Source organism: Notamacropus eugenii, chromosome 4, assembly GCF_028372415.1.
Source record: "Notamacropus eugenii isolate mMacEug1 chromosome 4, mMacEug1.pri_v2, whole genome shotgun sequence".
In the NCBI taxonomy this organism is placed as follows: Eukaryota; Metazoa; Chordata; class Mammalia; order Diprotodontia; family Macropodidae; genus Notamacropus; species Notamacropus eugenii.
In genome coordinates, this window is record NC_092875.1 from 54,172,124 (window position 1) to 54,186,051 (window position 13,928).

Sequence of the window (13,928 nt, forward strand, 5' to 3'; positions counted from 1 at the left end):
TCATTATTTCTCTGATGGCATGGTCTTTTTTGGCAACAAAGGATGAACACATACACACTTCAACTGAAGCTTGAAAGCAGCTAGGAGGAATTTCAAGGTGGTAAAGCAGTGCATTACAGCTAGGGGGACAGCTTAACTACATAGGCCTGTAGATAGTCACTGCCACACCCTGTAATAACTACTGGGATAGAGAGACTAGTAACCGTGGGGACTCAGCATAGGCTTTTTACTTGAGGTGAGCTTTGAACTGAGCTTTGAGAAAGCTAGGGATTCTAAAACATTAAGTTGAGGCATAAGGAAGAGCTAGCAGACCAGTGTAGCTGAAATGTAGAGGGTAGGAAAGGGAAAAAAAGCAAAAAACCTGAAAATGTCCCTCTTACATGGGCTCCCTGAATTATTAGCCCAGGTTCAAGGTACTTTCTAGGTCCAAATTCACTAAAAGCTATAATTCAAGTCCTCACAGACATATTTCCTTTATCTCTAGTTGGCCAGAGGACACAAATACTTCAAAGCAAAGGCATTTCATGAATTAGCATTGTAAGAATTTTTTTTTTAGAACATTCCCCTCATAAACCTAGGTCATACTTTCCCACAAACATATGCTCCATCGGTGGAGACAATGGTCATGCATGGGGATCATACATAAGGGGTATGTACATAAGGAACATATATGGCCAGGGCAGCTGGGTGGCATAGTGAATGGAATGCCAAACCTAAAATCAGGAGGACTCATCTTGAGTTCAAATCTTGCCTCAGACATTTACCTGATTACCTGGGCTAGTGTCTGCCTCATTTTCCTCATCTGTAAAATGAACTGGAGGAGGAAATGCAAACCATTCCAGCATCTTTGCCAAGAATACCCCTGATGAGATCACAAAGAGTCAGACACTACTGAAACCACTCCTCCACAACTAGGGCACACATATGAAAGGGCAACCCTTGCCTTTGATGGTATAAGTATCTTAGATGTGATATCACGGCTTTGCTCTCATTGAGAGTTTGCTCAGTGATGGCTGTGGCATCTTCATCTTTGCTTCACTAGGATCCTGATAAGAGTTGCTCTGCAGGTGTTGCGGTAGCCATTGGCAGCTAGATGTCTACTCTCTGCTGGCTGCTGATACCGGCTTTTCCAGATTCTGAGTTTGTCCCTTCATTTGCCATCTTAGTTCCAGGCTCCTAGAGTCTAATGATTAGTACCTAGGGTGCTAGTGATAGGAATATGCTCTGGAAACCCTCTCCCTGCTCCACCTCCAATTTTCCCCTGAACTCTACTTGAATTTTTCCATGTGGTCAAGTCTCTGGCATTCTCTGGAGACATGGACCCATCCCAGTCAACTGGCCTTTCATTGTAGCCTATGCCCAATCTCTCAATTCTCTGTTATCTCTAACCTAGCCCAACCCTTTGTTGTCCTGGCTATTTCCCCCCTTGATCCTATCTAGACCCCATTTGCCCTTGGCCATGTGGTCCCTGGTGTTCCCGGTCCTTCTCTGTTACCTCCCAGTCACCCCAGACCACTTGGCTACTCCTAGATCCTTTCCACAGTCTTTCTGTATATAAGATCCATCTTGCTTCCACTAAAGTGTTCAGATTTAATCTCGCCCAATTAGTCAACACAAGTATCACAAATGCTCATATTTCTTAAGAGTCTGGCCAATATAGCAGATTTTGAGAATCATTGCCACCCTCCAGAAGTGTTCTAATAAACCTTGCCTTTGGCTGAAAGAAGACTTGGGTTGAATTCATTCAGGCAGGACCCGTGTGTTGCTATTTTGGGGTCCCAGTACCCCTAAACCTCAACACTAGGATTTGACCCCTCTTTAGTAAAAAAAACCACCACACCTAGCTAACAAAAGAAGGCAGAGCACCCTAAAACCAAGAGTAAGTCTTTTTTCCTTCCATATTCTGCTTACTCAGAGATGAGAACGCTCCTAACATTCCCAATATACTCTTTGGCTTTGCCTGAACATAGAATTGCAAGAAAACAAAAATCTAAGGAGAGAAGGTTATTATGTATCCACCTAGACCACATTGTAGCCTTTATTGTTCCTATTTGTTGGCTACAAAGTCCCCATTGCCAGTTTGGTGGCTCGATGGTTTGAGGTCAGGGAAATAACAAGAAGAGTTTAAACCTAGCATCAGACACTTCCTAGTTGTGTAACTCTGGGCAAGTCACCTAATAGCTGCCTGCCTTAGTTTCCTCAACTGTAAAATGGAGCTAACAGCACCGACCTCCCAGGACTGTGGTGAGAATTCAATGAGATAATATCTGTAGAGCGCTCAACACCGCGCCTGGCACTTAGTAGGTGCATAATACATACTCGTTCTCTCCCTGCTCTTTCTTCCCCGCCCCCCAATAGTTGTGGTGCTATACTTTGACCAGCAGCAAAGCCTGTGTCTCTACATTAGGCTGAAACCTAATGGTTGCCGGGCTTAAATGTCCAGCAGAGGAGCAGGAGAGGTCCACCTCTCTCCAAGATCGCCTGATTCATACGCAGGGTCTCCCTCCAAGGTGTGAGAGGCGGAAACAGGATAAATTCTGCTCCTCCAACACTCTCACCTTAGCTACAAGGATGCAGCATCCGAGCGACTGCGCACTCGGAGTTCCCCCCGCCCCCATCTCGGCAGTGAACTCCAGTTCCTACTATTAGTCCGCCTGATCCTAACCTTAGAGGCCTTCGGGACATGTAGGCGGACAGTCCCTCTTGCGCACGCGCATTTGTTCTCGGGCCTAGCCCCGATGTACCAGAGCTTTGTCCCGCTAGCTGGGGGCCGCCGCGAGTGTAGTCAGGGGTGAGTCCGGCGGGGAAAGGGAACTGAGGGGAGCTGGGGAGTGGGGAGGGTCCGCAGGAGCGGACTGGAGAGATGGAGCGTGGCTCTGGAAGGGGGAGTAAGAGGAGCCCGGAGGAGGGGCTGTATGGTGAGCCGGAAAGGGGCGGGAGAGTGTATTGAACGCCAGCAATGACTATACTACTTCGGATTGGGACGAAACCTGTGCTTCCTTCGCTATTGGTAACTCCCATGGGAGGGAACTCCCTCTACCGATGCAGATTGTCACCATCGCTGGCACTGAGGGTCCGAGGTGATTCAGTGATTTACTTGCCAATGTGCGTCACAGGTAGCACTTGAACTCAGGTCCTTGTGCCTCCAAGGCCAGCACTCTTTCCGTTATGCCACGATGCCTCTTTGCTTGTAATAGCAGCTCATAGTTACCTACCTCAATATATAGTTTATAATTCAGTATCTCATATAATCCTAGGAACAACTGGGTGTATCCCAATTTTAGGGACAGCAATTAGATGAAATGGAAAAGGAACCAAATTTGGAACATTGCACTGAAAGGTAAATGACCTGGGCTCTTAATTGTGTTATCCTTAAGCAAGACACATAATCTTTCTGGGCTTCAGTTTCCTCATCTGTAAAATGGGGGAGGAAGGCATTACCCCTAAAGTCTTTTCTGTCTCCAGGATTTATGAAATGATCTGATGATATCATATTTTATAAGTGAAGAAACTGAGTGTTAGAGTGTCAGAAGCATACGCTAATAATCGCTATCATACAGATAGCACTTTTTTTTTTTAACAAAGTGCTTTACGTATATTAACTCCTTTCGTTAGAATAATGATAATTCTAGCCCAGGTCTCTCTTGATTCCAAGTTCCATGGCTTAGTTTGGAGATGTATAGAAAATGGGGGTGGAGATGATGCTGAAGCTATTGCCTTCTATTTGGAGTCCTTTCCCAGTTTCCTATCTATCTTGGTGTTCCTTCATTCTCTGTGCTCTTCCTCTCCCTACCTCCTGTCATACTCCGTCTTCTCTCCTAGTGTGTGTATTTTGTTGGGGAAAATAACTGGTCACATCCACCTTTGTAAGTAGTTATAGAGATACAGATAAGGAAACAGGCACAGAAAGTGGAGTGATTTGATGTGTTTAAGCAGGAGTTTTGAGCCTAAGTCATCTGATTAGTATTTTATTTTATTTCTTTCTGTTTTACCCGTTTTCCTCCTAATATGAATGTTTAATAATTCACTAGCTATTTCCTTAGAATCCCTCACTCCCTTTACCTGTGATTACCTGTGAATATCTATAGGTAACTAGTCATCTTACTATTCTACTCCGGCTCCAGGATTGTTGAAAATTCTCCAGTTTAGCTGATACCAACCTCTCCAGATGGATGCAGTATCATATAATACAGTGAATGGTAATGTAACAGTGAATAAAGGAGAAATATTTAGTCTGTAGACTTGAGTTCAAGATCTTTGAGTTATTGGGTAGTTACCTACCCAAGTTATTTGAGTAGGTCATTTAAGCTCCTCAGTGCTTATAAATTACAAGTATGTATGTACATATATATACATACATACTTGTAATATATATTATGTAATTATTAAATATATGTAATATATATATATATATAAGTATAAATTACAAAAGACTTGATGGTCTATATCTGTGGAAGGAGTTTCTATGTTGGCCCATAGTTCTCTTAGACAAATCACTTCTTCTCTCTGAATATTATCTTAAATCTCTATGATAATTTCCGGTCCTAACATTTCATGAATCAAGTCATGTCCTGCAAACAAATGGAAAGTCAAATAATAATATAAATGTTAAATAACAATTCAAAATAGAATCTTAAATTCAGAAATGGCCCCAGAGGCATAATAGTAATCCAACCTTTATCTGAAAGTTACCACTATATATGATATACCCAATAAGGACTCATATGGCCTCTGTGTGAAGACCTCTAGTGAGAGGGAATTCATTGTATGTTAAAGCAGTACACTTCGTCTTTGGATGGTCCTAATTGTTAGAGTATAGGTACAACCCTGTCATTTTGACTGATGAGAAATGTGAGGCTTAGAGAGGGAAAGAAATTTGTTCTGGGTGACACAGCTTTATAGAATCAGAGCTAAGATATCTAGTTCAGCCAACCTAGGGCTGCTCAGGAAAACATAATCTGAATGGAAGTATGTTAATACCATACAGCAGAGTCAGGACCAGACTTTCTCCACTCCACAGTACCATGTTACCTTGTGGAGTATTTCTTTGTTCCAGAGTTTCAGCCTTCTTCCGAGAACCCTGGGCACTAGTCTGTTGGATAAGCTGATTCCATTCTGTCTGCCTTATAGTGGCCTCCAGTCCTCTAAGGTGCAGTCTAAGGCTTCTGAGAGAGGACTTCTGTGGTTCAGACTGAGATTAGAACCTCAGAAAAGCTCCCAGTTGAAGAGCCACTGCTCCTGAGGTCCCACATTCTGGCTCCACGGGTCAGACCAGATTCCTCCGAAATTAGAATTGGAATGGAGAAGAGAACAGAATGGAATTGGAAGAGACAGCCTCCTGGGAGTCAGGATCCTTCTGAGGAGAAAGCATTCTGTTCTCCAGGACTTCTCTTCAGAAATGTAGCAGCACAAGAAGGAGAAAATCAGGTTGCTACTGGTGCTGAAGTAATTTCTGTCAGAGGAGATCTGGACTTCAGTGATGTCAGGAGATCAGACGAATATCAAAGAGGAATGACTGTTCTTCAGGAAAGAGGTGAGAAGTACAGGTGTAGGGAAGGGAAGGTATAATCATCTTGGGTGGGGATGAGGGAATGTGTGAAAGTGGTAGGCTCAGTAGGGATTTGAAAACTCCACTTGGGTCTCTCTGCATCTTGTAGATGTTCCCATTAGGCTCTGTTGTATGCAACAAAACAGATATAAAGAAAGACTCCTGGGCTGGGGGTTCCCAGGGTGGCTTGGAAAGAGTATTAGATAGAATCAGGAATCTTTGCCTGTTACTGACTCACTGACTCATACCACGATCCTGGCCAATGGTCAGCTTCTCTCAGAGGCCTTAGAGAAGCCATCTGCTTGCACAGGACTTTACTCGTGGAGAAGGGGCAAAGTGGACTTTACCTACCCCTGTTGTGTGTTCTTTTAGTCTCCATTCCTCACAACCTCTTTTTTCCCTTTCCCCAGACACTTACAATCTTCTTTTTACAGCCCTTCCTTCTTCTTCCCTTTTGCCCTTCTTTTACCTAATGGGAGGGTGGGGCCCCAGGGAAGAGAAAGCCGAAAGGGATGAGAGCCCCAGGGTGGACACCTTAATGCATTCTGATCTGCCTGTGACCTGGGGCTGTAACTTCCTTTGTGTAAATCTTTATGAAACTTGTTTAATTATGTGACTGTATCTGTTAATGAGTATCAATTTGTACATGTATCTTTGTATGTTATGATTTGCATAGCTGTCGGTCTTTGTGTACTTCTTGTATGTTTTTTTTTTATGTCTGTGAAACTATCTTACATAGATGCAGATTTAGATAAAGCATTCTAAACATGAATTATTCCCATTTTAAATTCTGTGCCAGTAGGGATTGTTTCATTCTATGTACTTGTATACCAAGTGAAATAATACATGTCAGTACTTAATAAATGCTTGTTGATTGATTCATTCAAGAGATATTTATTGTTGCCTTCTGTATTCAAAGCCCTAATGTGTTTGTGTATATACTTGTCTGGATAAATGTGTTTTTGTTAACGGACTTTATACTTTCTGATATATGGGGGCCCTATACATTTTAATTGATAAGAAGATGAATCTAGCTATTTTGTGTGTAATGAAACAATGATATTGAGAGAAAATATTCCTTGATCAGAAATCAGGAGACTTGAGTTCCAGGCTAGGTCTTGCCACTGATTTGATATAAAACCTAAAACAAATCACTTCTTTATTGGTCTTATTTTCTTTTTCTGTAAAATGAAAGCCTGATAATATGTCTATTTCCTTCCAGTTCCAGTAGCCTATGATTCTGTGTTTAATCATACTTTATATTATTAATCACTTCACTGATGACCTATACACAACAACTGTATCTGTTACCTCGTCTTCCACCCTACTGACCTTCCACACTTGTTACTTCAAGCATTTACCTCCTATCCAAAAGTTGCATAGCACCCCCAGAAGAAATTCTGGTCAGTTGACCAATTTTATTAATATTTATACTATCTAACCTCAACTAGGCTCTCACTGCTTTATGATAGTTATTTTATTCATTTCTTCTTGATTCTACATCACACTCCCCACAACAGCTATTCCAGATCTTCTCATTCTCCTTTAGTCTCTTTATCCTCTGTGATTTTACTTTCAACTGATGATTGTGCTTCTTTCTTTACTGAGAAGATTGATGCTCTCAGACGTGAATTCCCTCAGCTCCCCATCTTGGTGATCCTCTACATGTTGTCCTCACTAAATTTCTTCTTCCCTCTAATCTCAATGAAAGTGGTGTCCCTCTTGGCTAAACGAACCCTTTTATCTGTATGATCAGTATTTTCTTCTTATATCACCTCTGTGACCTTGTTTCATCAGTCACCCCCTCTCTCTTATTTATTTTTAATTTTTCCTTCTCTGTTGTCACCTTCCCTTAAGTTTACAAACGTATCCGAGTCATACTTTTCCTTTTCCTATCCAAACCTTTCTCTGGACCCTGCCACCACTTCAACTTATTGCTCTATTTGTTCCTCCTCCACTGCTAAAATTCCAAAAAGAGTGGATTGCACTTTCTATCTCCATTTCCTCACCACCTCCCTACCACTCTAAGGAGCATTGGCTTTGGAGGATGAAGGACTAAAGGAGAACAGAGATTTATGTATTCAGTTTCAACTGCCATGAGAATAATTCTCAAATCTGTATCTTCACTGTCAGTTTCTACCCAATGTTTCATGCCTGGAATTCCCATTGCCTTCTATATATCTTCACCTGGATGTTTCAAACTGAGCTCATTATCTTCTCCCCAAAGCCTACCCTCCTACTTAGTCTCTCTGTGTTAATAATGTTACTGTCTAACCCATCTCCCATTCCTCTGATTTCTCCCTTAATATCTCATGTGTGTCTTCTCAACACAACTCTCACCCAAGGCCAGGTTTCCACTGTCATGTCAACTTTCTTCTGCAGCATCACCCCAACTTTTCCCTTTTCCCCCCTTTCCCCCCCACCACATACTCACTCATATTCTGTTTAACCCAGACTGGAGTCTCACTATCCTCAGGTGCCTTCTTGTCCTCTCTTATCTACCTGCCTTTATTCACACCACTCACTATACATCTAATACCTTCTCTTGCCCTTCCATATCGACCTGTTGGAGTCTTTTATTTCTTTTTTTTCTTGGACCATTTTGGATGCTGCCACTTTCAGGAAACCTTCTCTGAGTGGGGTTTGTCTCTTAATTCTTTCATATCTATTTGACTTCTCTGCATGTTTCATATTCTGGTTTCTAAGCAATTTCTTTCCCCATCTTGTCTTTCCTACTAGACTGTGATGCATAACACAGCACTTTTTATGCCATAGTCCTTTTCATCAATATTTGTTGAGTGACCTAAATTGAATAAATAGTAATAGATTGAACTTGCTGGGACTCCAGGGCAGAACCAGTCACAGTGACTGTGGGCTTCATTTCTGACCTGAAGAGGAGCCAAGGGATGGGTTACAAATAGGTGTGAGGGGATTTCTACCCTGGGGAGGCTGGAGACACAAGACTAGAGTGTTCTCTCTCACTATAACTTTTATCTCCAATAGCTCCATGGCCTCTGAAGTCCTCCCTTCCCCCAAAGTGGAACACAGAAAAGAAAGCGATGGTTGCCAGGTCTTTCACTTCTGGGGTAAGTTGGGTTCTCCATCATCTCTCCTGGAACAGTGTCCATCCTCAAGCATGGACATGTTTCCCTTCTGCATTCTTGAGTGTCTCTTTCCAAGTTCCTAAGTCCCATCCAAGTTCCTGAGTCCCCAATCTTTGTCTTCAACTTGGAGAGACTGGGCTTATCCTGATGAACATTGATCTCCATAGGAGACAGTATGTTTTGATGAAAAAGGTCTAGGACTTGGGAGCCAGGAGATCAGAGTTCAAGGCTGTCATTAACAAGCTGTGTGACCTTGAGTAAGTCACTTTCCCTCTCTTTGGTTTATATTTTTCTTCTTTTTAAAAATAAGAAAGGTTGAATTACATTATATGATCTCCGAGAGCCAGTCTAGGTTGTACATTGTATGTCTGAGGGTGGTAGGAGGAAGTAGAAGGCAAGAGGGCACTCTGGCATGTTAGCTTCTTTGAGTAAAGGGCTCTGATAAGATTGGGCCCACACTACCTGCCTAGAAGCTGCCTGAGAATGTGACTTTGAACTCCTCTTCTCTCTCTGTCAGAGTCCGAGTAAGAGATTTCTAATTCAACACCCTTATTTTATCGATGAGTTAGCTAAGGCAGAGTAAGTCAAATGATTTGCCTAAATTTACCCAGTAAAGCTGTGATTATCTTGAAAGAATTTACAGTCCTTCCAATAATGATCTGCCTCAGGTCACTCTTCCCTAATAAATACTTTTAGATCTAGTTCTTATCCATCCCATAGAAATAATAATAGTGACTGATGCTTACAGGAGATTGTGAGGTGTGTAAAGCATTTTACATATGTCATTTCATTTGAACCTCTGTGAAAAGACATTTGAGATATTATCACCATTTTACAACTGGGGCTCAAAGAGATTAAATACTTGCCCATGGTTGCACGTTGGATGTATCAGAGGTAGAATTCAAAACCGGATGTTTCCTGACTCCAAGCCTCAGCACTCTTTCCACTATGCCATCCTATATTACATCTATCTCCCCTGCCTCAGGGGAGTTCTGCTAACTCCAGCCTACCCCACTAGGGGCATGTTGGGGGATGACTCCTGGGCCAGCAGGAATCTGATGTTTCAGGAAGCAGTGACATTCAAGGAAGTGACTGTGGACTTTACCCGAGAGGAGTGGGAACACCTGGACCCTCTTCAGAGGGACCTCTACAAGGATGTGATGTTGGAGAACTATAGGAACCTGGCCTCCCTAGGTAAGACAGCCTTCCCTTTGTGAGTCAGGTCTTCCTCTGAGGGCATCTGTTAATTAAATGTTTTTGGGTTTCCACTGTGCTTAGCCAAAGCATTTCAGTCTTCCAAGAATTGTAATCGTCTTTAGTCAGAGTCAGTGCTATCTGATCTTTGCGACCAAGAAAAAGGGATCCCAGAATAGAATTGGAAGCCTGCAACTTCTCTTTCTGGTCTTTCCTCATCTCAGCCAACAAGGGACTTTCTGGCAAGGCCCCAGTGCAGAAATCTCTGAAGGGGAGAGAATCTCTCAGGCTGGGAAAGGCAAGCTAGATTTCTTTGTAATACCTTACCAGTCTTAGAATCAGAAAGGCACTTTGAGATCATTTAATCTGATGTGAAAGTTGAGGCTCAAGGGAGAAGAAAGTCATACATGGGTCACTGCAGAGTGGGAATTTAAACCTGTGTCTCAGTTCAATATCACTTCTACTATACCATGCCCCTTACAAATATGAATGGGCTCTGATTTACTAATAATTACCCATAATTTGGGGGTTTTATTGGTAAAAAAGGGACATAGCAAAGTAAAATGGGCTCTGAGCCCATTTCAACTTTCCAATTATTAGGAGTCTTCAAGTAGAAGGTAGATTAACTGCTTGTGATATATGATTTAGGGGGAATTCATGTTTCGGGGTAAGTTTGAATGAATGAACCTCTCATGCCCCTTCCATTTTCCAAATATTATATGATTCTTTGATTTGTCTAGGTAACACATTGAACTGGTGACAGAGCCAGGACTCAAACCCAGGTTTTCTAGGTTCTAGGGCAGAGCTCTCTCCAGTGTGCAACACTGCCACATGGATCATTCCATCATGCCTCTTGGAAACATAATCCTGAAACCTTTTATTTTCTGCTTTTTACATATACAGAGTTCTCTTGTTTCTTTCCTTTCAAATAGGACTTGTAGATTCCAAACCAGTCATGATCTCCTGGTTGGAGTCGGGGGAAGAGTTGCAAATGCCTTATCCCCAAGAAACTGAAAAAGGAGTAGTGTTGGAAGGCATCTGTCCAGGTGAGTATGTTCCATGCACATATGAGTCACTGCAACTACCAGCTTACCTATTTATTCATGAAATACCATCTTTGTTGTATTAGATGTGCTTGATGGGCAAAGATTTGGGTTTTGGCACCTCCAAATCAAGAACAGTCTTTACTTAGGATTCTATGACCTTTCTATTAGGGGAGGAGGATGAATATTACCCCAGTAGGCTCTGCTGTGCCAAAAGGCACAAGGTAACTCAATATGTGGCCTTACATAAGTCAGGTAACCTCTTTGGGCTTCAGTTTCCCTATCTGTAAAAGGAATGTATATAGTGCTTTGTTTTAGGTGCTGAGAATAAAAAGATAGCCATGGACTTTGAACTAGATAATCTCTAGAAGTCTTTCCCATTCAAATGAGATGAACTACATGTTACAAATGAAGGATTGCTTCTTTCCATAAGGGTTGGATTAAGCTTCTGAAGTCTTTCCATCTATCCATTCCAACATTAGAATTCTTTTATCTGTTTTCTCAAATTTTTTTCAGAGTGGAAAACTAAGTTCCAGACCCAAAAGTCACCTCCAAAGCAGGATTTTACTAAAGAAGTAGACCAACTGGAGAAAATAGTGGAGGCACTCAACAGAGAAGTTTTCCACCAAGGTTGCATGTTTCGAAAAGCTCCTAAAGAGGGGAGCATGTCTTTGAGCCAAAAGGAGAACTCTGCAGAAGAGACCCAAAGAAAATCTTATTCCTGGGAAAATGATTTCCTACAAGTGAAAGTCTGTAATAAAAAAAGCTTCATTGCACAGAAAAGCCACAAATACAATGAATTTGTCAGAACCTTCAATCAGGGCATCTGCAAAAAGACAAAATATTGGAATCACAGTGAATGTGAGAATTTCTTTAGTTATCACACAGCCCTTACTCAACCTCAGACACTTAATGGAAAAGAGAAACTCTGCCAATGTGAGGAATGTGGGCAACCCTTCAGTATTAATGTAGGACTTGGTGAACTTTATCAAATACATACTGGAGAGAAAACTTATGACCTCAGTGAATATGAGAAGGACTTGAACCACAGCTCATTTCTTATAAAACCACAGAGAATTAATACTGGAGAGAAATACTGTGAATATAAAGAATATGGGAAAGCATTCGATCAGAGAGCAAACATCACTGTACATCAGGGAATTCATATGGGAGAGAAATCCCATGAATGTCCTGAGTGCTGGAGGTCCTTCAGTCAGAGGTCTAGTCTTCTTCACCACCAGAAAATTCATCCTGGAGGGAACCCATATAAATGTAATGAATGTGGAAAGGCCTTCAGTACTGGTGGAAGCCTCATTGAACATCACCAGAAGCATACTGGAGAGAGATCCTATGAATGCAGTGAATGTGGGAAAGCATTTAGCCACAAACCATATCTTATTCAACATCAGAAAATTCATACAGGTGAGAAACCTCATAAATGTAATGAATGTGGGAAGACCTTCAGGACCCGAACACAACTTAATAGACATGAGAGATTTCATACTGGAGAAAAGCCCTATGAATGCAGAGAATGTGGGAAGGCCTTGAGTGATAGCTCATCCCTGATTGAGCATCAAAGAATTCATACTGGAGAGAAACCCTATAAATGTACAGATTGTGGAAAGTCTTTCAGTAAGAGAGCACGCCTTACTCCACATCAGAGAATTCACACTGGTGAGAAGCCCTATGAATGCAATGAATGTGAGAAAGCCTTTCGAGATAGCTCATCCCTAATTAACCATCAGCGAATTCATACTGGAGAGAAGCCCTATGAATGTAAGGAATGTAGGAAAACCTTTAGTCGGAAAACAAATCTTACTGTTCATGAGCGAATTCATACTGGGGAGAGACCTTATGAATGTCATGAATGTGGGAAGACCTTCAGTCAGAGGTCTAGCCTTATTCACCATCAAGTAATTCACCATGGAGAGAATGGCTACAAATGTAATGATTGTGGAAAAGCCTTCAGTATTGAAGCACACCTGATTGAACACTGCCGAATACATACTGGAGAAAAACCCTATGAATGCCATGAATGTGGGAAAGCTTTCAGCCGAAGTTCATCACTTACTCAACATCAGAGAATTCATACTGGCGAAAAACCCTATAAATGTACAGAATGTGAGAAGGCCTTCTGTAGGCGCACACATCTTACTCAACATCTAAGAATCCACACTGGGGAGAAGCCTTATGAATGTAGCAAATGTGAGAAATCCTTCAGTGACCGATCATCCCTTAGCCAACATCGGAGGATTCATACTGGAGAAAAACCCTATGAGTGTAAGGAGTGTGGGAAGGCCTTCAGTCAGAGGACACAGCTTAATAAACATCAGAGAATTCACACTGGAGAGAAGCCCTATGAATGTCATGAATGTAGGAAGGCCTTCATTCAGAAATCTGGTCTTACTTACCATCAGAGAATGCATCCTGAAGGAAACAATTACATATGTAACGAATGTGGGAAAGCTTTCAGTCGGAATTCTTGCCTTATTTATCATCAGTTTATTCATGATAGGAAGAAACCTTATGAATGTAAAGTATGTGGAAAAACCTTCCCTCATAACTCATCTCTTATTGAACATCAGTTCATTCATATGGGAAAAAAATCTTTTGTATGCAATGAATGTGGAAAATCCTTTTTCTTGAGCAAAAGCCTTAAAAGACATGAGAGAATTCACGTGGGTAAAAAGATCTTATGAATATGATACATGCAGAAAATGTTCAGTTATACATGTTCCCTTATTTAAAGAGAATAAATGGTGAAAAAAGTACTGCTGATGCAGTGGATATGGATAGTTCTTCTGTTATAATTTAATGGGTTATGTAGGAAGAACACTGGCTACGGAGTCAGAATACTTGAGTTTATGCCCTGACTTCACCATTCATTCACTATGTGACCTCAAGCAATCTACCTCATTACTCTTGTACCTAAAGTTTTGGTTTTTTTCCCTCATCTTTCAAATGGGACTGCATTGAAGAAAGGGTGTCTGTTAAAATTAGATTTAATTTGATGAATTTGTCCTCTATATATAGTAGAAG

At 41.5% G+C, this 13,928-nt stretch overlaps 1 protein-coding gene across 7 annotated transcripts; it reads left to right on the forward strand.

Moving 5' to 3' along the window:
- The first annotated feature begins 2,694 nt into the window (after positions 1-2,694).
- Positions 2,695-13,660, forward strand: LOC140499516 (uncharacterized). 7 transcript variants are annotated; one of them, XM_072601019.1, is made up of 7 exons: positions 2,743-2,791; positions 3,285-3,340; positions 5,131-5,533; positions 8,552-8,634; positions 9,720-9,846; positions 10,779-10,892; positions 11,406-13,660. In XM_072601019.1, exons 3-7 carry the CDS (start codon positions 5,299-5,301, stop codon positions 13,586-13,588), a joined length of 2,742 nt encoding a protein of 913 aa, XP_072457120.1. In that variant the 5' UTR covers positions 2,743-2,791; positions 3,285-3,340; positions 5,131-5,298; the 3' UTR covers positions 13,589-13,660. The 7 variants fall into 7 exon arrangements, with proteins under 7 accessions (XP_072457119.1, XP_072457122.1, XP_072457120.1 ...); XM_072601018.1 differs by lacking the exon at positions 3,285-3,340 and having other exon boundaries at positions 2,695-2,791; XM_072601016.1 differs by lacking the exon at positions 2,743-2,791 and having other exon boundaries at positions 2,872-4,199.
- The last annotated feature ends 268 nt before the right edge of the window (positions 13,661-13,928 follow it).